Source organism: Tursiops truncatus, chromosome 6 (assembly GCF_011762595.2).
Source record: "Tursiops truncatus isolate mTurTru1 chromosome 6, mTurTru1.mat.Y, whole genome shotgun sequence".
Classification (NCBI taxonomy): Eukaryota; Metazoa; Chordata; class Mammalia; order Artiodactyla; family Delphinidae; genus Tursiops; species Tursiops truncatus.
The window spans coordinates 29941989-29966704 of NC_047039.1; the positions used below are offsets into that span (position 1 = coordinate 29941989).

The 24716-nt window shown below is 44.7% G+C and overlaps 1 protein-coding gene across 18 annotated transcripts in view; it reads right to left on the reverse strand.

Moving 5' to 3' along the window:
* The window catches only part of AOPEP (aminopeptidase O (putative)), a 372968-nt gene that overhangs the window by 141862 nt on the left and 206390 nt on the right, over positions 1-24716 (reverse strand). For 14 of the 18 annotated variants that reach the window (XR_012332455.1, XR_012332454.1, XR_012332452.1 and 11 more), the window contains exons 6-7: positions 22726-22915; positions 18172-18278 (exon numbers count right to left, since the gene is read on the reverse strand). The exons of 3 other annotated variants lie outside the window; for them this stretch is intronic. Coding sequence is in view for 10 of the 15 variants with exons in the window: in XM_033857859.2 (XP_033713750.1) it covers positions 18172-18278; positions 22726-22915 (297 nt within the window). In the remaining 5 variants the exon portion in view is untranslated. Of the gene's footprint in view, positions 1-9758; positions 17305-18171; positions 18279-22725; positions 22916-24716 lie in introns of those variants that run through there. One more of the 18 variants, XM_073805984.1, reaches the window with a different exon arrangement.

Genomic DNA, 24716 nt, shown 5'->3' on the forward strand with positions numbered 1-24716 from the left:
AGCTTTTTATGTATCATGTCCTTCTACCTTCACAAGAACCTGTGGGGCAGGTACTGTGATGATGCCCATTTAAAAGTGGAGGAAAAGTGGAGACGACCACAAAGCTAGTTAGTGGCAGAAATGAGGCTAGAACCCGGGTCCGTGGAACACCAAAGTCCTTGCTGCATTCTGGGGCTTCCCCAAGATCCAGGCCCCCATCTCGGTTTTGCCAAAAACTAAGTGGAGAACCTCAGACAACATGTTTACTCCCCCTTACGCTCAACTTCCTCACCTGTAAGGAGTGTGATGAGGCTCAGATAACATAAAAGCACTTTGTAACGTAAAAGTGTTAAGTATCTCTTCAACATTTTACACCAGTGTTTATTTCCTTGGCTGGAATACATGGAATGTGAGAGATCAAGTTACCAAGGTCGTTTGGGCTTAAATGCCCTTGGTTTCTGTTGTACCTGGCACCAAATGTAACAACCGAGATTAGCGTGACCTTTCCCTGCCCACCTCCTTGCTTTTCCACTGTGCTCACAGAAGCAATATGGACATTTAAAAAGCTGTCAGATGGCAGTGATATTTGATCCACATGATTTGATTTGGAATCAAACCTGCTGAAGAAAGAACCGATTCTGCAGGGCTATCGCCAAGGGTGGGATCTGAGAAAAGGCCTCTGAAAGGTGCTCAGGCATGTCAGCCTGGGTCTGAACACCTACTGCTCTGCCACAGCCCAGACGGGCCGTCTGCCAGCATTCTCTGTCTTGTACTCCTTGGCAGTAAAAGTGAGAGCCACGAGACAGCTTCATCTATAAACTTGCCGCTGCAGTGCTTGAGCCGGGGATGAAGCATCCCAGAAATGAGACAGAAAGGGATTAATCAGCATTCTCACATCCCTGCTCTATCAGTGGCAGCTGCCCTGCAAGGTTTCAGGGTCCGGGAGCAGGGCCTCACTCACCCCGAAGTAACAGACGAAGTTAAATACTACCTTTGTGGAGACCCCTGGAGACCTCTGAGCTCCAAATGCACAAGTGAGATCTCCTGGGGAAGCAGCATAACATACTGGGTTAAGAATCTTGACTCTGCCACTTAAGTGCCACGTAATCTTGAGTGAGTCAGGCAACCCATAAAGGCCAGTTTTCATCTGTAAAAAGGGGACAATGATAGTGACCGTGGCACCTCATTAGGCTGTTGCAGTGTCTAAAAGTGCTTAGCCAGAGTGCCTGTTGGCATTTTGTAAGCACAATATAAATGATGCTAATCTCACATAATGAATACTGATTGGGGTCAGGGAGTACCAGCTAAGCCTTCCTCTGACAGTCAAAGACGTTAGAAAAACATCACCCTATAGTTACATGTGTACGATGTTATCGTTGGGGGAAGCAAGGGGAAGGGTACACAGGAACTCTATGATTTTAGCAACTACTTGCGAGTCTAAAATTATTCCAAAATAAAAAGCATTTTTTAAAAAGACTAGGCACATAAATGTGGCCGTACACCTTCTCTTTCCGAGACCCCCGATTTGGAGCATAAACCTTTCAGGGGCTGGTCTGTAAGCCTGCTCCTTGTGGCATCATCATCAGAAAACAAATACAAAGAAACAACAAATTTCAGGTGTTGCTTAAAATTCTAGAAAGCTAGGTATGGGTGTATTCCTGACACCCCCCGCCCCCCAGCCTATACCACTCTGTGAAAAGATTACTAAAATTTTGGGTGAAAAATGGAGGCAGAATGATTGAAAGTACAGGAATTTTATGTCCTCCATTTGTTTTCGCAACAATTTTTCCATCTATAAAATGTGTATAATGAACACCCGCCACTGCCTTGCCTTTGGACGGTGCTACCAAAGAGAACTGGACAAAAGGCTGTGCACACCTTTAACTGATAAAGCTGTATCGTGTCAAAGCTACTGGTGTTTGGCAAGTTTGATTATCTGTGTGCTTTTCACAATGGATTTAACAGCTACCCAGCATGAAGGTTTTTCCCATCGGGGACCATTATCCTATAGCAAACACAGCAAGATGTCACTCCAGTGCTGAAAAAGGCAATTGATAAAATGATTTAAGACAGAAAGAGACATCTCTCCAAGGAGCCACAGGAAAGTGAAGAAGGTATAATCTGTCCCCTGATGGTGAAAGGAGAAGTCAGCTGCTGACGAGGGTGACATGAAAAGACCGTAGTTAGAACTGCGGACAACACAAAAAACTCCTCAAATTTTGCTAAGCAGGGCCGGGAAACGAACGGTGAAACTTAGAAAGGCAGGAAGTAATGAGCATTAATAAAAAAACCAAAATAGTCCTCAGGTTTTGAACGGCCATAAATCAGAAATTCCTTTCTAAGAAATGAAATCTCCCAAAAAGAAAAAAACATGGAACACACTAATACAATAGTCTGAGCAGTATATCATCATATTCAACACACCAAGAGGTCATTTGCACATGTTTTCAAAGGAGACGAAGAAGAAAACAGAGAGCAAGGAGTGCCCCGGAGGTTTCTGATAAGGTGGGTTGTCAGAGGACATGCACGAAAGAGGAAAGGGGGGGGGGGGTGCTGGAGAAAGCTCACTACAAGAGCTGGGAAGCAGGAAAATCATTGCCAGGAAGGCAGAAATTCAGAACGAGCCGGTGCTAAGGGAGAGTGCCCAGGACAACAAAAAGGGCTTTTGAAGTGATGTTTGGAGCCTAAAGAAGACCAGGTGTTAAGAGGTGACAGAACGAAGAGAACTACTTGACTCCACTTTGCTTCAACTTTCCTGCCAAGGAGAATACTTTTCAAACTATACATGGTAGAACAAGCACTGTTATGTGGGAACTGACGTTTCATACTTGGGAACTGATCCTTGGTACCGGTGGAGAGGGCGCCTTCATCCTTTAAAGGAGCTCTGACTCCAGGCCCAGGTGAGGGACATGCCACAGCTTGGAAAACTTCCATCTGCAATATCACAGGCCTCTGGAGGCATCAAATCATGGAGACGATGGGAAGGGGGCTGATGGAGATAGACAAATGTCATTCTGATTGCAAAGGAAGAGGGAATAAGAGGAGGGGAGGCAGAATTTGTGACTAGGTATTGAACAGATAGTTTGTGAGCACTTAGAAAATGATGGACTGCAAGGAGGTCGCATGGGATCTTGAGGGCCACTTCCAGAAATTCACTGTGGGTATCAGGCATCCTGACTTCCGGCAGCTGGCAGAATGGATGTGGTGGTTAGCATATGGTGGCTGTTTCATGGCTTTCTGGAAGGTTCAGAAACAGAACCCCAAGGCTGTTGATTAATTACTTGCTATAACCAGGAGAGAGTCCTTAGGGCTGTGCCCAAGGAATGAAGACTTAACAGATTTGCAAATAAGTCGAGTCTGGAAGTCTAGCTGACAGCATCTACAGTCAAGAAGAGCAACCACAGGCTGGGATGAGGATCCAAAATTAATAAAAACAATAGTTAGTAAGGACAAAGGGGCTTTTAAAAGTTAGTATTTACCTATGAAAAAGATTTGGTGTATTAAATTGTCTGTAAACTCAACATGTAGCAAGAGGTGAATGATGTGGCTTCCAAAACAATAAACACAATAGTAGGTGGATCGACAGCAGCAATGAGATGTAACGGGAAGTCCTGCTGGGAATGGGGCAGACATCATGGAAGCTGGGCTCTGGAGCCAGACTTGCCTCCGCTTGCACCCTGGCTCTGCCACTCCCTAGCGGTAGAAAGGTGGTCAATTGCTATACGCATCTGTTTCCTCATCTATGAAATGCGGAGGAAGACGGTACTAGTATCTATCTCACAGGGCCATTTTGAGGATTAAATGAGATAAATGTACATCGAGTGCTTCGAATAATGTTTGGCGCATCGGAAGCACTCAATGAATGTAACTAAGGAGAAAAAAATGCATGGGAGTTGAAATGCTCAGACTGCCCTGGGAAGGTGTATGATACTAGGTTTAAAAATGAAATATGGTGTATATGTGAGCGCTTTCAACTAATCCTATTAATGCTTGCCCTTTCTTTTCTGGATTATCCAGATCAAGGGAAGCAATAATAGTGACACTCTTCACAGGTGTAACCTCAAACAGAGTGCTATATTCAGTTCAGGTGTCACATCTGGAGAAGGCCATTGTCAACAAAGAGAACAACAGGGAACCAAGCCCGAGAAGGGAACCGTTCTCCCAACCCTGTGACCTAGTGACTAGAAAAGGAAAGACAACGGTCTTCAGACATGTGGACTGTTTGTGTGAGAACAAGGCGAATCCTGGGCAACTCTGGAGGTAAGGGCTAAGAGGACAGGGCAGACTTCATAGGGAGGCAGCTTCCAGCCCAATCCAAGGAAGCCCATTCTGAGATAAGCCGTTCCCATGGGGAAGCTGCAGCTTGCTGAGGCAGTGAGATCTGGATGCTGGGAATACTCAGGAAGGAGCTAGGTGGCTGTCTGTCAGGGATACGGAAGGCTAGGCAAAGTCACTTTTAAGGCCCTTTCTGACCCTAATAGTCTATGATTGAATGAGATAAGAGAGCCCAGAGTATATTTAAGCTGCAGCATTTAGAAGTAAAACATCATTCATCCACTGCAGGGGAGTCAATAAGTTTGCCCTGCAGCCTTGGGTTTGCTAAATCCACCAAGGGTGATTTTCATTAAAAAAAAAAAAAACCTAAATGAATTAGAGGAACCATAACTGAATTTTATTCAACCACATATATTCAGGGATAGACTTAGCTAAAGAGTATAGAATCCAAGCGATACAAGGCTCTCGTTATCTTTTTTACAGGGTTGCGTCTGAGAGGTGCCTATGCAATATACCTGAACTAGTATCCTCATAAGCCAGGTTAAAAAGCGCTAAGGTGATCAAAATGAACCACAGACTGTCAGTCTGCTCCAGACATTCAGAACACAGGAACATACAGAACCTGAAAGGTACAGGAAGCAAAAGGAGAAAGGGTAAAAATGGAAAACTTTTCTTGTGATGTGTCAAAAAAAACTCCATGACTTTATCTTGGAAAGAGGCGAATGAGACAAATGCTGACTTCATTTTACAAGGGGAGATTAGAAGCACGTTTTGAACACTAACAGCATGTGTGGTGCTGTGTGCTGAGATAATGGGAAGGATCGTCTCATCTTATGACTCAAAGAGGAGCAGATGGTCTGTGGGAGCTGGAGAAGGACTTTTCCCTCCTCGGTGGAGGATGGCACAGTGCTGGGGACTTAGAGGTGGCAGCGGGTGGAGGGCCTGCGTGAGTTTGAAGCCCAACACGCACCAGGATGTAAAACAGGACGAATAGTTGGAAGAGCAGCTCTGTTCTCAGTCTTGTGGGCAACTGTGTACTATATTTAGGTCTTACATTTAACATTCATACATTAACTCTTCAACACAGTATGGTTTGTAAAAGCAAAAAACTGGAAATTACCAACATGTCCAATGGTTAACAAATGGTTAGTCAGTCATGGAGTGTTCATACCCTGGAATATTCTGGAGCAGTTAAAAAAAAGGACCTGCATGCATCGATAACAGAACAATAGTCAGGATTACAGGGGGTGGAAAAAACTAACACACACACCGGTGCATATACACTTGTACTTGAGGGATGCTTTCTTGGAAGTGAATCATCTCTCTGAGGGGTTGTTATACCACAGACACTATGCAGACATCCTCCTGGCATGCAGCACTGGAAATGGCTCCTTAAGTCTCATCCAATGCCCTGAGGACAGCAGTTGCCTGCTGCCATACTTTCTTCTTCCATCTCTCCTTGGACAATTGCTGGTCAACCCCGCTACGGCTACAGTGATGTTATAAAACAGCCAATGATTTCTATCAATCCCTCTCTTTTTCAAACAATTGAGATATAACTTACATATCATAAAATTCACCTTTTTAAACATGTAAACTTAGGTGGTTTTTAGTATATTCACAAGGTTGTGCAACCATCACCAGTACCTAATTCCAGAACATTTTCATCACCCCCAAAAGAAACCCTATAAGCAGTTACTTTCCATTGTCTCCTCCTCCCCCAGCCCCTGGTAACCATTAATCTACTTCTTTTCTCTGTAGATTTGCCTATTCTGGATGTTTCAGATAAATGGAATCATACAACACGTTGCCTTTTGTGTCTAGCTTCTTTCAGATAGCAAAGTGTTTTCAAGATTCATCCATTTTTGTAGCACATATCAGTAGTTCAATTCCTTCTTATGGCTGATTAATATTCCATTGTATGAATATAACACATTTTGTTTACCAATTCATCCCTTACTGGATGTGGGTTGTTTCCACTTTTTGGCTATTAAAGATAATGCTTCTGTGAACATTCATGTACATGTTTTTGTATGGACTTACGTTTCCAGGTCTCATATATACCTAGAAGTGGAATTGCTGGTTTGTACGGTAACTCTACGTTTAACCTTCTGAGGATCTGCTGGACTGCTTTCCAAAGGAGCTGCCTCATTTTACATTCCTGCCAACAGCGTATAAGGGTTCTAATTTCTCCAAATCCTCACTAACATTTGTTCTTATCTGTCTTTTTCATTATAGCTCTTCTAGTAGGTATGAAGTGGTATTTCAATGAGGCTTTGATTTGCATTTCTCTGATGGCTAATAATGTCAAGCATTTTATGTACTTATTGGCCATTTGTTTATCTTCTATGGAGAAATGTCTATTTAGATCCTTTAACCATTTTTAAATTGGGTTATTTGTCTTTTCATTGTTGAGTTGTAAGTGTTCTTTATATATCCTGGATACAAGTCCCTCAGATATATGATTTGCAAATATTTTCTCCCACTCTGTGTTGTCTTTTCACTTTCTTGATAGAGTCCTTTGAAGCACAAAAGTTTGAAATTTTGATAAAGTTCAATTTATTGATATTTTTCCCTTTGATTTTTGACCCTTTTTAGGTGTCATATCTAAGAAACTGTTACCTAAACCAAGTTCATGTAGACTTATAGCTATGGCTTTTTTCCTAATAGTTTTATAGTTTTAGCTCTTACATTTAGGTCTTTGATCTATGTTGAGTCAATTTTTGTATGTGGTATGAAGCAGAGGGTCTAACTTCATTCTTCTGCATGCGTATCCAGTTGTCCCATGAACATTTGTAGAAAAGAATATTCTTTCTCCCATTGAATAGTTCTGGCACCCTTGTCAAAAACCAACTGACCATAAATGAAAGGGTTTGTTTTTAGACTCTCAGTTTTATTCCATTGATCTATATGTCTGTCCTTATGCCAGTACCACGTTGTCCTGAGTACAGGAGCTTTGCAGTAAGTATTCAAACTGAGAAGTATGAGTACGCCACCTTTGTTCTTCTTCTTCAAGATTGTTTTGACTATTCTGGGTCCCTTGAATTTCCATGTGAATCTTAGGATCAGCTTGTCCATTTTTGCAAAAAAAACAAGGCCACTGAAATTGTAACAGGGATTATACTGGATCTGTAGATCAGTGTAGGGAGGATTGCATCTTAAGGACCCTAAGTCTTCCATTTTGTGAACACAAGATGCTCTTCCAATTATTTAGTTCTTCTTTAATTTCTTTCAACAGTGTTTCGTAGTTTCCAGTATACATTTTGCACTTCTTTTGTTAAATGTATTCCTAGGTATTTTATCAGTTTTGATGTTATTATAAATGAATTTATTTTTTAATCTCCTTTTCAGATTATTTATAGCTAGTGTATAGAAACACAACTGTCTTGATGAATAAAGAAGGTGTGGTACGCACAATGGAACATTCATTACTCAGCCATAACAAAGAATGAATTAATGCCATTTGCAGCAACATGGATGGACCTAGAGATTATCATACTAAGTGAAGTAAGTCAGATAAAGACAAACATCATATGATATTACTTATATGTGGAATCTTAAAAATAGTACAAATGAACTTATTTACAGAACAGAAAGAGACTCACAGACACAGAAAACAAACTTATGGTTACCAAAGGGGAAGTTGGGGAGAGGGATAGATTGGGAATTCAGGATTAGCAGATACACACTACCATATATAAAATAGATAAACAAGAGGATTTATTGTATAGCACAGGGAACTATATTCAATATCTTGTAATTAACCAAAATGGCAGACAATAGAAAAAAAGAATATAGATGTATATATGTGTGTGTGTGTGTGTGTGTGTGTGTGTGTATAACTGAATCACTTTGCTGTACACCTGAAACTAACACAATATTCAATTAAAAAAAAGAAGCACAACTGTCTTTTGTATGTTGCTCTTGTATCTTGCAATCTTACTGAACTTGTTTATTAGTTTTAACAAGTGTTTGGGGGAGGATGCCTTCCTTCGGATTTTCTATATATAAGATTATGTCATCTGCAAAAAGATAGTTTTACTTCTTCCTTTCCAACGTGGATGTCTTTTATTTCGCTTTCTTGCCTAATTGCCTTGGCTAGACCCTCCAGTACAATGTTTAACAGAAATACAATTCCTCTTTTTTATCCCTTCTCTCCTCAACCACTGACTTGAAAGGGGGAGGAGTCCCTATAAAACTGGATTTTAATATGTAGCAAGAAGTTTTTCTTACTACATATTAAAGACATTATGTATCTTTGAAGCAGGTTCAGTCAAATAGTTGCACAATTTTTGTCAGCTGTTCTTGGTCAAAACTATTGGCCAAAACACAATAGTTTTGGGGAGCATGGGGGAGACCTACAGGGAGTAAGCAAATAATTTGTAGAACAGAGTCAATTTAGGATTACATGAGAAAGTACTCACTGGTTGAGACTTTTTCTGAATGGGAAACTAACACTCATTAGCCAAGAATGTAATATACATAGTGCTAGGATTGGCTGAGGGCATGAGATATCCTCCAAGGATGAGCAAAATAGGAGTGAACTATTATAGGTTGGTTTATGGAGATGAATTATTTTTTAAGAAGATATTTCACGGGCAAATACTGTTATAATGAATCAGTGCCCCACAGGGCAGCAATACAGAAAAACTATGCACATATACTTATAAAATTTATTTTCTGAAGGATTCACAAGAAAATGCTAGCAGTGATTACCTTAGGGTGAGGACTACGGTGGTGGGGATGGAATTTTATACTTTTCTAAACTGAAATTTCCCATGATATACTTGTATTTTTTAAAAAATGGCTAACTAAATAGTGATTATGAACAACTTTATTCCTTCTTTATGTTTTTCTATATTAAAAAAAACTCTACCAAGTGTTATTGCAAAAAATGAAACACCAAGTACAGTAAGTATGTTATTAGGGGCCTATAAAAGAGAATTCTACCCCTCCCTTAGAAATACCTGAGTGATGAGTAACCAGAGAATGGTCTAGAAAAATGAATAAGGAAGGGTTATTTGAGTTCAACTATTCAGGACATGTCTGTCATCTTTGCTGGGTAAAAGAAGTGAGAGCTGAGGGTGTCCCTCCAACAGGAAACAGGAACTGAGTGGGCAGCTCAAGGGGGTGGAGCTGGCCTTTGAGACAGGAAAGGACAGAGTCTGTTTCTGGCTGGCTGAGAGCCCTCAAGTTTTTCAGAAAATGCTGGCACAGGTACAGAAGCCTCCAGTCACAAAAGGGTAGAAACAGACTACACAGCCTAGCATGTGTGGTTCAAATTAAAAAAGCAAAACAAACAGCAAAAAAGAATGGACAGGGAGAATGGGGTGGAGGGGACCCCGAGCCTGAGTGATGGAGGGTAGAGGGCAGAAGTTCCAGGATACAGAGGTAGAGATTTAGGAAACTCACAGGCCAGTGCCAGCGGTCTGAGCTCAGGTTAGAACTCTTGAAGGCCATAGAGACAAGAACGTTTTTCTTCTCAGGGCGGTAGTCAGATTCTGTATAGGGGCCAGGGAAGTGGAGCCAGAGGGGACACCAGGGTGGCCCTTATGTAGAGATTAGACCAGAAGTAGGTTCCAGGAAGGTATGAGGATCCCATTAGTCTTAGAAGGATTGCCAAGTTAATTCTTCCCTCAAGCTATTCATCTGAGCATCTTTGTTTAACGTTCAGATTTTTTTTGGGGGGGGGGGATGGTTTGCTTTTAACCCTATCCTTTTCATTTGTAACCAGGCATTCTCTTGCACTTTTAAAAAAATATTCTCTTAACTTCTTAGCAAAATTAACTTTTTGAACATTCCAGCCAATTGTAAGTTTGTGAGGAGGAAAAGCAGGTGTTTCCAGGCTCTGGTTGTTAAAGAGAGACGAGCAGGATGCCTCTGTGGTTGCCATCCGGAGGGTGGCAGCAGTGAAAGAAGAGACAGAAACCAGAATGAACCAGGAGGCAGAGTGAGGCTGTCTGTGGGGGCTGTGTCCTGTGCCTCTGTCACTTGTTGGGCAAACTTTTATCAGGTGCCGGAGGGTCTAGATGACAGTATCTAACATGTGCTGAGTATTTACTATAGGTTGAACCACAGGAAATTGCCGATAATCGGTTATTTTAGATCCATCAGAATGGCAATTTCCTGTGATTCAACCTAACACATGTGTTCTAAATGATTTGCACGTACTCATGGCATCTATTCCTCACACTCACCTATAAAGTGGAAACTGTCGTGTTATTATTCCCATTCCATTCGAGGAGTCTAAAGCTCAGTATGGTCGTGTAACTCTCAGAGTCACATAGCAAGTAGTGGAGTCAGCACTGAACTCAAATCCAGGCAGTTTGTCTTCCAGGCTTGCTTAACCCTATACTACTTTCCCTGCGTTGAGAACTGAACACTGACAAGCCCTGGAGAGAGTTCAGTTCTGCATCCTCAGTTGATGTTTCTCTAAAATGAGGCAGAATAGACCAGGTCTTGGCCAAGAAGGCACCGGGACTGTTGCCCTTCACTCTGTTCAAAGTCATAACGAACTTCACAAAGCTCACATATTCAACCAGTTCCTTTATTGGGTCGATCCTTATCTGCGATCAGGGATAGCTTTACATCATATTATTAGAAGACTTCTTGAAGCTGTATTGACATTTCAATCAGTTTTGAATAACTCCAAAGTGACTCATTCAAAGCCTTATTAGGCCATCCAAGAAGAGGATTCCAAGTTCTTCTAATCTCAGGTCTGGGTTCCTGAAACAGCCATCTAATTCTATCTGACCTCTCCACTTTGTCTATCTGATCATGTGTTATCCCGAAGGCTGGGTAATCTTCCCAGAACTCCGTTTGCATTACATCATTCTTGGAACTGAAAATAGCTCCCCACCGCCTGGATGGTCACACGCAAACTCTTGAATTTGGCATCTAAGGAACTCCATTACTTAGCCTGGTCCACCTTCAGTCTCATAGGTTCTTAACGGCTCTCCTCTTCAGTAAACCCATTCTCACTTAATGGACATTTCCACAGTCGATTCACTGTTTATGCCTGCCAGGCTTTGCTCATTGAGTTCCTCTCTCTTCACTGCTTTACCAGCCTCAGTGAAATTCTTTCTCACCATCCCAGCTCAAGCCTCACATCTTCCCAATGGCCCTTTCTAACTAAGCTTACCAATATTCAACTCTCAGCTCTTTGAATTCTGAGGGTGCAGCCTAGAATTTGTCTATCTATTGTCTCGTGACCAATATTTCAACTCTCTGAATAATATACAAAGAAACTCAGGGACAGAGATCATGCTGTCTACAGCATTCACTTCTTCAATATTTATCAAGCACCCACTCAGTGCCAAGCACTGTGGTATACAGAAGCAAAGAAGACATAGTCCCTAGGTTCAGAAGGTTGACGGGTCAGAAGAGAGATGTATCAAGCTGGGCAATGTGAAAACGCTGTTTTTATAGGTTAAAAATAGTCAAATATTGGGAATTTAACACGGCTCATTCTAAATATAATTATAAAATAATGTAGTAAGGTCATGGGTGGAGATACAAGCAGAGCATTTAGTGGGTAGAGAGGAGGGTCACCAGCTTATCCTGTCAGGGTAGGACCTGAGACTTATGGAAGGCAGTTGTACCTGTGCTGAGTCAGAATCATCTGGAGTCATGCAACAAAGGAAGGATGTTCTAAATAGAGGCAATATGAAAAAAAGGCCAGGAGATAAGAAGGAACAGGCAGACAGTAGATGTTATGGGCTGAATTACATCTCTCCAAAATTTTTATGTTGAAGCCCTAATCCTCAGTACCTCAGGATGTGACTGCATTTGGAGATAAGGCCTGTAAGAAGGAGTTAAGCTAAAATGAAGCCATTAGGTTGGACCTTTATCCAATCTGGTTGGTGTCTTTATAAGGAGAGATTAGGACATACAAAGAGATGGCGGGAGTGCAGACACACAGAGAAAAGACCAAGTGAGGACCCAAAGAGAAGGCAGCCATCGGCAAGCCAAGGAGAAACACCTCAGAAGATACCTTGATCTTGGACCTCTAGCCTCTATAACTGCAAGAAAATTAATTTCTGCTGTTTAAGCCACATACCAGTCTGTAGAATTTTGTTATGGCAGCCCTGGCAAACTAATACGGTAGGGTTCTATGAACTATTCGGGGTGGCTAGAGAGTGAAGCAAAGAATGGTAAGAGAAGAGACCAGAAGAATGGGAGTGATGGTGTGCCGGGCTTCGCCTGCTGTGGAAGTTTTTCCTGGAGACAAGGGGAAACTTTTGAAGAGTTTTAAGCAAGGAGGTGGCGGAATCATAATGGGTTTTAAGTAGAGCTCCTCAGTGGCAGTGAGGAAGATGGATTTGATGGGGTTAGACTACAGGTAGAAAAAACAAGTCACAGGATATTAGATTGGTGCCAGCAAGCCATTAAGCTCTAAACAGAGAGAGACAGTGGTATTAGGGGTGGAGAAGCGTCGAATTGAGAAAGACTTATGAGGTAAGTTCATAGCGAAGGCTTAAACCCTCCCAGGGAGAGGGAGGAATTGGACAAGTTTCCCAGGTTTCTACCTTGGATGAGTGTGTGAACTTGTGCTACCAGGGATGAGTTCAGTGCTATTGGAGGTGAGCAGATGGGAGTGGGAGAGGGGATTACCACTGTGAGATGTAGGGCAACCAGGAAGAGATGATGTCAAATGGAAAAAGTTTCCCTAGACTTGTGACCCCAGTTCACGTCCAAAGTCATGAGAGCTTCATCCTCCCTTGGTGTACAGCTCCTCCTTCCCTTCTCCCTCGTGGGCAGAGGGTTCCAAAACTCACTTATATATGTAGCTCTATGATCTGCATCAAGGCACATTCATTTCTAGTTCTGTTTCTGGAACCAGAAAAGTGTCTTTAGCTGTACTGAGACCGACAAGTTGGCACTCAGGCATCTGAGAGGTCAGGGTAGATTTGCATGCTGATGTGCTTACAGAATCAAAGGGAGAATAGGCTGGTGGCCTCCACCTTCCCTGTGGGACAGGAGGCAAGAGAAGGAAGAGAGCGTGGGGAAGGTCTGGAATAAATACCGTAGGCAAGGAGAAGGGAGCTGCCCAAGGAGGAGTGAAGGGATTTATTTATGCCTGCAGGGCCAGTGGAGACTGAAGAAGAATTCTGGGGAGTGTTCAGGCCCAGCAGTGAAGCTCTGGGCTGGAGCTTTTCCATGAGGCAGGCTTGTGCGGCTGAGAATGGACACGTTCCCACATGTGGGTGGGAAAGATTGCTATGTTCTTCAAGGACTAGAAATAAAAATTTTGGAAAAAAACTTTAAAGGTGAAAACTTCATGAATACTAGAGAAGGTTTACACATAGGCTTTTAATGGAAAAAAGTCTCACCGGTTAAATGGAATACACAGTGCTTAGGCATCGTGCAAACTCACAGAACTTGTGGCATGCACATTTCATTTTGGCTGTAGATAGAGTTACATACTTGGGGGGGGGTTCCCTATTATTATTATTATGGGATGTCTTTGGAACCAGGGGGCTGAGGGATTCATGAGGAAGATGGGAAAAGAGTCTGCATTTCTCTAGAATTGTATCAACTGTGGAGGCAGCAGCTAGAAAGAGCCACGTCAGACTCCGGGCTTGTCAGCGCCTACTCAACGTGATATATTTTAACGTTTTTCTCAGCACGAGCTTGACTTTAACAATGAATCCAGAAAAAGGGGGAAGTGATAATAAATCACAAACTATAAAAACCAACAGAGATTTCTTCTGACCCCGCCACCGTAGCTCTTCCATCCCGCCGGCCTGTCATGATACACTAACTGAAAACACTTAGAGGGAAGATGCTGACGCAGCTATACCCTAGAGACCAAAGGCACGGGAGCCTTTCAGAAGCCCCCTGGCATCTTCCTTGTCAAGAGTCATGGCTGCTGCACTGGACAAGAGTGGGGGGATTGGGGGAACGAATAGGGGAGAGCGAAGTGGTGGCAGCCAGGCGGGGCAGAGTGGAAGAGCAGTCACATCAGGCTTTGAAGGGCAAACGGTTCTGCCCAGGCCTGGCGGAGGGAGAGGTGAGGGAAAGTCTGGAGAGAGCCACTGGGGTCTCATCTACGGGAAAGGCATTTTAATAATTAACAAATGGGAAAAGGCATGGAGCCAGTAATGTGACCCTAGCATTTTGAAACTATGCCTCGGGAGCCTGCAGCCACATTACAGGCTCCCCAGCCAGGGAAGGCTGAGAAACCTCGGAAAACACAAGGAACTGTTTTAACCAAATGAAACTTACAAGCAGGTCAATTTAAGACACATTTGATGAGAGCCATGATTCAACACTGGATGTATGGGAGGTACAAATGGAAAGCAGTCTTATAAATTACTGAAATTAGCAAGTCAGAGACAAACATCATTTTAATTTTTCTCTTCTCACTTTATCAATACCCCTCCAATAGCTATCATCAACACAATATTGAGTTTTCCTGTTTCCCTATATTGACTGAAATAATCAGACACACACTCTCATGTGTAAAAAGACAAAGATACTCTGCCCAAGGATACTTTTTCCAACCCGACCTTCATGTCCTTCCACAGTTCAAGATACCTGGAGTATTTTTTTTTTTTAATGCAACTAAATGCTATATCAAGTTCTTTGGAGGCAGGGAGGTGGTGTAAGGAAAAGAGGATTGTTTCCATCCCCACTCTGCTCTTTATTGGCTGTATCATGTTGGACACCTTAACTGGTCTTTCGAAGCCATGAGTCACCTAAGTGAAGATGTTAAACAGCCAGCAGGAGAGGTGGGGAAGGACCAGCAGTGAGGTAGAAGGAAATCAAGGAGAGTGTGACACAGAAGCCAAGGGAAGAAAGTGTGTTTAGAAAGAGAGAGTGGTCAACCATGTTGCAAGTTGCTGCAAAGGTGGGTAGGAGAAGTTTCCATTGCCTCTGGCAACGTGAAACCAAGACTTCTAAATTGTTCTTGGTCCATCATCTGAAGACCACGGGGTATCTTAAAAGCAAGAAAGAAAAAAGATAGCATCTTTGACTACTGTATTGTTTTAAGAGACTTCTTTCCCAAGGTCTTATTTGTGTACTAAAACAAAAATCCGAGAACAAATTTTTACAACTCTGGTTCTTCCTTTCACTGTCAGCCATTTCTAGGTTCTCTGAGCCCATTTAAGGGAGAATTCTAAGGGATGGGAATAAACTAAACCTAGACTATATAATTTGGGGCAGGTTCAGAAACATTTCCTCTTCATTGTAAGTGCATCTGATAACAATATTTTCCATACTGATGGGCAACAAATCTTTCAAATGCACTCATTTCATGGTTAGCCTAAATTTAGGCAAACACAATTTCTGAATACTAAGAAAAAGAAAAACAAATGCCATAATAAGCCTTTTAGCACAAGGTTCTAAAAATAGCGTATTCCTTCTCCCGGCTCCACACACAAAGGAAAAGCTCTTGGACATCAGAAGCTCCACGAACCCCAGAGACAAGGCTCTCCACTCATGTGCACTGACTTCTCAGGGTCCATCTGACTGCTTATAAGTTGGGAACACGTTTCACCAACTGCTGTTAATTATAGTGTCCTTACCCGAACCGACGGTCTATGATCATACAGAACTGGGGGCATCAAAGGGACTTAGAGACTTGGAGAGTGGGGAAACTGAGTCTTGAGAGCTGGCAGGACTGGCCCAGTTATACAGCTCACACATAAGCTTGTTCCTGCATCAGCCACCTTAAAACAAACCTCCCTGATCCTCATTTCCCTCCCCTCCCGGCACAACATCTCTCACAAAGTCCACACTCAATGTCTCTGCTTCCAGACCTCCCATTCACCCCTCTACCCACTTCAGTCGGGCTCCCTTCTCCACAGCTCATGAATTAATGCCTGCATGTCAAGGTCACCAACACCTTTCATGCAGTCCACCCGAAGGTCACTTCTCTCCCCGCCTTTTACACACCCCTCAGCAGCAGCCGGCATTTCCTTTCCTGACTCCCATGACTCCCGGCATCGGGGTTTTCTCCGCACTGATTTCCACAGCTCCTCCACGTGCCCCTCATCTTCCTCTCAATCTCTTCTCTCACTTTCCTCTCTAGCTGGTCATTTCAACGTGCTCAGAATTTTAAGGCTCCATAGGCTGAACGTTCCAGTCTCTCCAATGAGCTCCTAACTTGTAAACCTCACTGAGTTTTCAATATTGAATATCTATTTGGCATGTCAAACTTGACACATGCAAAACTGAAATCTTTATTCTTCCCTCCAAAGCCTGCCCCTCCCAAAGTCTTTACCGTCTCCCCGAATGGCATCACCACCTGTCTACTCAGCTGCTCTGGTCAAAAGCCTCGAAGTCATTCTGGACACTTTCAATTTTCTTTTCTCCACATTCAACAGACCAAAGATCTGCCAACACATGTCTTAAATAGGTCTGCTTCTTGTGTCCGCCCTGCCACAACCAGGACCTCGAACGTGGACTACTACAACCTTCTAACCCTTCTCCTGGCTTTCTGTCTGCTGCCTGCAAGCACAAGACAGATAAGGATCCTTCCGTGCTGAAGGCCCTGGGGCAGCTTCCATCGCGCTCAGGGTAAGCCTGGATGATCGAGCTCCTGCCCGCCACTCCCCGCCCTTCTAACCACACTGCCTTCCTTTCTGCCCCTCGAGCACCAGCATGGCAAGCCCTTTCCCGCCTCAGGCCTTGATGCTCTTCAGAGAGGCATTCCCCAGCCTCTTTACTGTAAACCTCGGCGTTCCCTTCACAGAACTTCTCACCACCTGTAACTAGCTGTGCCTACAAGAGAGTCCCTGCTACGTGTAAGTTCCATGAGAGCAGGGACCCTGTCCACGTTGGCGGTGGGTGTAGCCATCCCACTGGCTGAGTGAACGGATGCTTGCACAGTGGCGCTGGGTGGGGAAGACAGGACTCCCGGCTCCGGCTTTCCTAAACAATGGATGAGTCAGCAGACGCCAGCGCTTAGCGTGCGAGAGAGGACTTCTCCGTGGGAAGAGCGGCCACGCCCTGCGCTGCCGTGCCGCACAAAGGACTGGCGAGCCTCGCTGGGGTCAGGCTAGGCTCGGCATTCCCCTCAGACTTTGGCCTCAGTGGGCAGTCCTGCAGAGAGGTGTGTTTATTTAAAAACAAACAACAACAGGACGGGTCCAGGCAGGCTTCTACCCAGGCGGTAGACTGGCCTTCAGAGCTGCCATCTAAAATGAGGGGTGATTCCCGGATGGCTGCCTTCCCACCTGTCTGATGGCAGATTCCAAAGGCTTGGCTCCAGTCAAGAGGGGACAGGATGAAAGCATCTGTTGCCATAGCAATCACAGTGCTCCTGGGGCCGCGGCTCAAGCTTTCAGATCAACAACTATTTACGGAAGTGGAGAAAAAACAAGCAAACACAGAGGGACAAAAAAAATGGGAAAATGGCAAGAAGTAATCCTACCGGTGCTGCAAGAAACGCTCTGAAAATACAACACAGGAGCTGAGAGTAGAATCCTCCCACCAGCACAGGAGTGGCCTCCTGCCGGGACACATCAGGAACAAAAGGCCCCATTGACACAAACATCTGTTACTACTAAACACTTAGGAATCAATATTTTCTTAAAGGTTTTTTTTTTTCCTTTTGGCTTTAAAGAGGTACTGTCTGCCAGGTTACCAGACCCTAACCTTCTCCAAGTCCACAGCCACCACATAAAGTAACTATTAGAACTTCAAATGAAGAATTTGGTCCCGGAAATGGCCTTGTGCTAGTTTTTTCCTGAACAGAGACACCAGGAAAATGTCAGAAGGCAAATCCAAACCCACACCCTGAAAGACTTAAAACATAACAATCACATCCCTGGGAAGATGAGTAATCTAGCCCAATTTAATTTAAAAAGGAAACACAGCAGATTTAAGAGATGGCCTGGACGTGCCTTGCAGGAAAGGAGGAGCGTGATGGGGAGGACCGGAAGGTAACGGGATCACGTAGTGCTTTACCTCAACACCTGCATATCCTCCGGGGAGTTCCGCACCTCGTCCTGGAGGCGACGCCAGCGCAGGCAAGCCCTCAGCTCCCGCTGCTCCCGGGCCTCGTGGGGGGCCAGCTGCTTGGAGCACAGACACACAAACACAAATGCTCAGGACACAGTCACTGTCGTCTTCCCGCGGAGTCGGAGCCACCACTGGAGCAGCTGGCTTTGTTTCAGGGGGGATGGCACAGACAGTCCCCGCCGCACCTTGCGCTCCATCAGAAAGGGCCTCTTAGGTCCTCAAACAAAGAACCAGCCCTCACTCCTGCGCTGCCTGTTTGGGAGGTGCCTCCTGGCCCCGGAACCTCCCCCTGCCCCCTCACCTCCACCCCTGGCCTGGAAAGAGCAGACCTCCCTAGGGAGCCATTTCCACTCTGATCCCATCCAGCCTTTTCCTACTTTGTCTTCTTGCACAGGGTGGGAAAGGTCCCCTCCATTTACCTCCTACTTTTTCCAGCCCTCAGTTTTGTTAAGGGCTGTTTACAGTGCAGCCAGCTAATGCAACCCAGATGATTCTGTTTGCATATAACCAGGAAGAGTGCACTGCCTGGACTCACTCTTGGGGAGGGGAAGGCCATCACACCCTGCCCTACTGGTCAGAATTGGCTCCTGTCACTCGATGTGCTCACAAGGCCCCACGGCTGTAACCCCACAAGGGAGGGCAGCAGAGCATCCACTGTGGAGGGAACTGTCAGTGTCTACAGGAATTTCTGGGAATTAAAGGTCCCTAATAGTTCCCTCAACAGATATTTACTGATTCTCTGCTAGGCCCTGAGGACATAATGGACACAGCTCTGAATGTGAGGAGTCCAGGGAGACAGATAAGCACAGTAACCATCAGAATTCAGTGATGGCAGGGGTTAAGGAAGAACCCAGATGCCACCTGGCCAACCAGGGTGGTCAGAAGGCTTTCCTGAAGAGGTGTTCCCCAGGGAAAGCAGGAGCCAGCCAGGGAAGGAGGAATTTCAGGAAGATGGAAAGCATGTACAAAGCTCGTGGGGCCTGGCAGGAGTGTGAAATGTTTTAAAAATGGTGAGGGTTAGGGTCAGGCAGGGAGCAGGATGCCAGCCAGGGAGGGACAGAGGTGCCAAGTAGCTGGCAGAGGCCAGGTGATCAAGACACTGTGTGTGTCCTGTTGTCGTGGACTGAGTTGTGTTGTCCCCTTCCCCAACAAAAATCATGTGCTGAAGCCCTAATCACAGCTGTGACTGTATTTGGAGATAGGGCCTTTAAGGAGGTAATTAAGGTTAAATGAGTTCAAAAGGATGGGGCCCTAATCTAATAGGGTTGGTGTCTTTATAGTAAGAAGAAGAGACACTAAAACTCTCTCTCCATGTGTGCACTGAGGAAAGGCCATGTGAGGACACAGTGAGAAGATGGCCCTTCCCAAGCCAGGGAAGAGAGGCCTCACCAGAAACCAAGCCTGTCAGCACCTTGGTCTTGGATTTCCAACCTCCCAAACTGCGAGAAAAACAAGTGTCTGTTGTTTAAGTCTCCTGGTCTGTGGTACTTTGTTATGGCAGACCAAGCTGACTATGACAGCTGTGAAGGAGTTTAGACTTTCTCCAAGTTGATGACAAGTTATACGATTCAACTTGCCACTAACTCAATTCACCTCTCCCTACAGAAAGCCACTCTGAGAGGAATGTGGGTTTCTATCTCCTAGTTCAAAGATTTCTCACTCCCCTTTGCTGTACTTGCTAATGCTCGGTGCTGCACAATGCAGTCTCCTGGGCAGCAAAGCAACACGGCACCCTCACGCCCTGTTCAGTGATGAAATGACCTGCTGACTGGGAGTCCCGTGAGGTGGCCCACCCTTTCCTGCCCCAAGGAGCACTCCTCTCCTGCTTGGGAGCCTTGCTGTGAACACTTGTCAGGGACCATCAGCCGCTCAGTCTAACTCAACCTTCAGGGAAGGGGCCAGAGCAATGGATGTACTCTGGAAATGTTTCCCAACTTTGTGCTGGTTCTAGAATGGCCACTTCACTTCAGGGGTGTCCACGTTTTCACATATTGAAGACTTACTGCGTGTACCTTAAAGGACGATGAGGTGGATTGCCCCCTTCTCCAGGTTAAGGGAAAAGGAGGGGTAGAGAAACTTCAACTCCTACTTTCCCTTTGAGACCCACAAGAAGTCACCTCCTCCAAGAAGGCTTTCTGGATTTTCTCATACCCAGCCTCTTCCACCTGTGAACTCCCACAATATTTGGTGTTTACCTCTCTTTTGTAACTTATTTTCTTCTTCCTTCTACTGTGTGCTTTCCTTATCTTCAAAATTAGACTCTGACCTCTTTCAGAGCAGCGTTGTAGTCTTATCCTTTTATCCCTACAGATCTAGCACAGAATGGACACATGGAAGTTGTGCAGTTGTGAGATGCAGCCAGGCCAGCATCGTGCCTTTTTTGGTAGAGACAGATGTAAGGTAGGGCAGCTGGAGGGAGGACACAAGCAAAGAGATTCCCGGAGGTACAGGCAAGGGGAAGGATAAAGGGGGAGCGTTCTTTGGGGATTCAGGAGATAAAGGACAGAGAGATGATCATCAGATGCCTGACATACACTCAGGATTATGAAGAATAGCATAAATCTGATTGTCTCAGGATGGAAGTACCTCAGGGAAGTGATGGTGAAAGAGGCACATTTACACTAAACCTATTTAATCCTGGCTGAATGCCTACTGTGTGCAACGTGGTGGCAAAATCAAAGAGGAAGAGAACAAGAAAGGAGAACTGGTATTTCTTGGACACCCTCCACGTGTCAGGCACTGTGTTAAGCTCATTCACACACTATCCCTTTCACTCTGCAAGGTTAAGCATTCCTATACCCATTTTATAAATGAGGAAACTGAGGCTCAGGGAGGCTACATAACCTACTGTAAACAGCAAAGCTGGGATTCCAAGTCCGGTCCGACTCCAAACCCAGCCCCTTTGCTCGAGAACCTTCCAGGTGGCCTCTCTCCACAGGATTCTGTGTGGAGGGGGACACAGCTATGCACACTGCTAGCTCTACAGCCAAGGTGTGAAAGGGGGAGGATGAGTAAGACACAGTGCCACTTTGAAAGGAGTCACAGTCTAGTCGTGACGATAGAAAGAAGAAGAAAAAAGTGAGAAAAAACAGGTGGAAATCCAAAGTTTCTACAAGAGTATTATTGAACTGTGAGTGAGATGAACAGTCTGGGCTATCAAGGGAAGGTGACCTTGAGCTGCTAGTGAAAGATAAATAGGATTTCAACAGGCAGAAGGAACTTGGACAAAATCATGCAGATATGCACAAACTTGGGAATTTCAGAAAAAGTCAAGTAGTCCAGTGTGTAGAGACGGTAGGGAACAGAAGTAGCCAAATATTAGAAGTTAGAAAATAAGCAGGAAGCCGGTTAGCTGCCATATCTTCCTTATTGCCGGTGGCTAATTCTTTAAAGTTGAGGTTGTAAAAAACAAAGCCCACAGATCCATAGAACAGACTGGTGGTTGCCAGAGACAGGGGTCAGAAAGTGGGAGAAGTGGGTGAAGGGGTCAAAACGTACAATCTTCCAGATTTAAAATAAACAAGTCTTGGGGATGTAATATACAGAAAGGTGACTATAGTTAATAACACAGTATTGCATTTTTGGAAGTGTTGAGAGTAGATCTTAAAGTTTTCATCACAAGAAAAAGAACTGTAACTATGTAAGGTGACTAATGTTAACTAGACTTGTTATAATTTCACAATGTATACAAACATAGAATTATTATGTTGGACACCCAAAACTAGTGAAAGGTTATAGGTCAATTTTACCTAAATTTAAAATTTTTTTTAAATAAAAATAAAGTTAAAAAAAAAAGTTGAGGTTGCAAACTGGGAGTGTGTTGACTAGGTTTGGCCTCAGTGTATGTTTGGTTTGCATAGTTTTTAAATGAGTAAATTTCACATAAAAATCCAGAGTCACAATTTCCTTTAAAAAACTAGAAGTCCAGGTTGTATTGAGCCCTCCTTTCAGCATGACAGCAATCGGTTAGAGCTGAGGAGAAGCTTCCGGTTTGCCACAGTCCTTACTATTCCCGAATCTATAACACCAACTGCTTCATTCTTTATTACTTGCCAGCAGACATCTGAGATCATGACTCTTGATTTAAAATTTCATCTCATTATTTAATAAAACAAAACACACCACAACCATCCCACAAAGGAGTGCTTGAGTATGCACAGTACCACCTTTTCTTCAAGTCTTTGCTCAGATGTCCCCTCATCAGAGAGCTTCTCTGACAAGCACCTTCTAAAACAGCACTAAACCCACCTCTCTCTATCCGGCTTCATTTTCTTGACAGTACTCATCACTACATGTTAAAGATGTAGTCGTGTATCTGTTCTCTCTCTCATCGCTAGACCATGAACGCCGTGAGGAGCAAGGACTCTCCTCCCATTTACAAAGCAAATAGAACAAGTGCCTAAGTGCATAATGAGCACTCAATACCTATCTGTTGAATAGGAAGACTCTGAGTTGAACTTGACTCTGGGTAGTGAAATGCTTAGTGCACTTGAAACCTACCTGCTGCGCCTTGGCCCAGAATACATCTTCCAAGTGAGTGGCGAACCCTTCACTGAGCCACTCTTCCGTCCAGTCACGGGCCCCGATAGCCAGGCCAAACCAGGCGTGAGCAATTTCATGGCAGAGACGGGTCCCACAGAACTGGCTCATTCCAGTCAAGGTGCTCTGAGAGAGGAAGACGAGGTGTGGGCTGTGGATCATGGGGGAGAAAACACACACAGTCTTATCAGGGCCTGTCCTCACAGCCGCCCCCAGGGCTGGCTTTCTCAGCCCTGCCAGCCTGTTATTATCGTGTGCATGCTAGATCACGACCAATGGGCTCGCAGCTTAGGTGCTTTTAGAAATAAATAAAGTGTCAGCTTAAGTTCCTGGCAGAGGTTCAGGTTGCCTTTTCTGCCAAGCAGTCGTCTCCGTCATCAAGCAGCTATTACCTGTAATAAGCAACCTGCACCGAGGTTTCACACTGAAGAAATTACAAGGCGATGGAAGCACTTACCCTGAAATCTGGACTGTAAAAGAAGAGCAGGTGTGAGAATGTGAAGCCCATGCCTTCGAGACAGTGATCAAAGAAGAGCCTTCAGCCAAACAATCCGAGCAGCTTACAAACAAAGTGAGAAGTCATGCAGAAGGACGGGGAAAGCCGAGAAGAATGGAACCAAACATTTCCTAGTTCAGACTGAGGGTGGTTACAGAGGCAGCAAACTCCTAGGTGCCATGGGTGGGTGAGGTTTCAAGAGACTCTGATAAAGGCTGAGTCTCTGTGAGGCCGAGGTTTTCAAAGGTATCTTCTATCTATAGATGCTTATACGTTCCCATGACATAAAACTAAGCAGAGAGAGAAAGAAGGGAATTAACTCACTCAGGTGTGCAAATGGTTCCAGGGCTGGCACCAGCCTGGGAGATTTATCTAATCTCATTTCCCACACCTTCTTTTAAAACCCCAAATACCATGATTAGAATTGCATTGATGGAATGGGAAGAAGGGAGGCTGAAGAGAGAAGAGGCAAAGGAAATACCTCCTGTGCTTCCACCTTCGGTATTTCTCATTTATACAGGACTCGTTTACCGTCTTATGAATGAAGAATTTGCTCTTTAAAAAAAAGCACTCTCGGGCTTCCCTGGTGGCGCAGTGGTTGAGAGTCCGCCTGCCGATGCGGGGGACACGGGTTCGTGCCCCGGTCTGGGAAGATCCCACATGCCGCGGAGCGGCTGGGCCCGTGAGCCATGGCCGCTGGGGCTGCGTGTCCGGAGAGGCCACAACAGTGAGAGGCCCGCGTACCGGGAAAAAAAAAAAAAAGCACTCTCCTCCATCGATTGAACAAAAGCAGTCGTGAAACCTTCCAAATTAAGAAGCTGTACACACTGGTTCGTTCCTTTAAAAGCCATGCATTTGCCATCGTGTGGGCTCTGCGCAAGCCAGGACGGCTTGCGGTTTTGTCCTCTGCCCCCACGGCGGCCAGTAGAGAAAACCCCACCTGTACTTGCCTTGCACAGCATCGCCCGTTCAGCTCAGAGAGCTCAACTGAAAGCGGGGGAGTCATGTGTGCCAAAATAGACAGCTTTCATGTGAAATAATAACAAGGCAGGCGCGCAAATGAGAAGGTGTCAGCCAGGATCCCGGCAGAGTCCACCAGAAACGCCAGGAATTAAAAGTGTAGTTGGGGCATTTAGGATACAAAGGTGCGATGCAGGATGCAAACAACAGAAGTTCAGAGCACTAACTCAGGAAAAAAAAAAAAAGGAAGGAAGGAAGGCAGACAGGAAGGAAAGGGAAAAGGGTGAGAGGGAGGGAAGGAGGGAGGGAGGAAACAGAGGCCCAGGAGCTAAACTTCCTCTACTTGAGAAAGTGGCCCCACGGAGAAGACAAACTGCAAAACCTGGCATTTTCAAGTAAATAACCCTTTGCTCTGGCATGTGCAGCACTGCAAAGAAAAGCCACAGAAATGTACCAAGTAAATAACATTCCAGACATACTGCTGGCAGCACTTCAC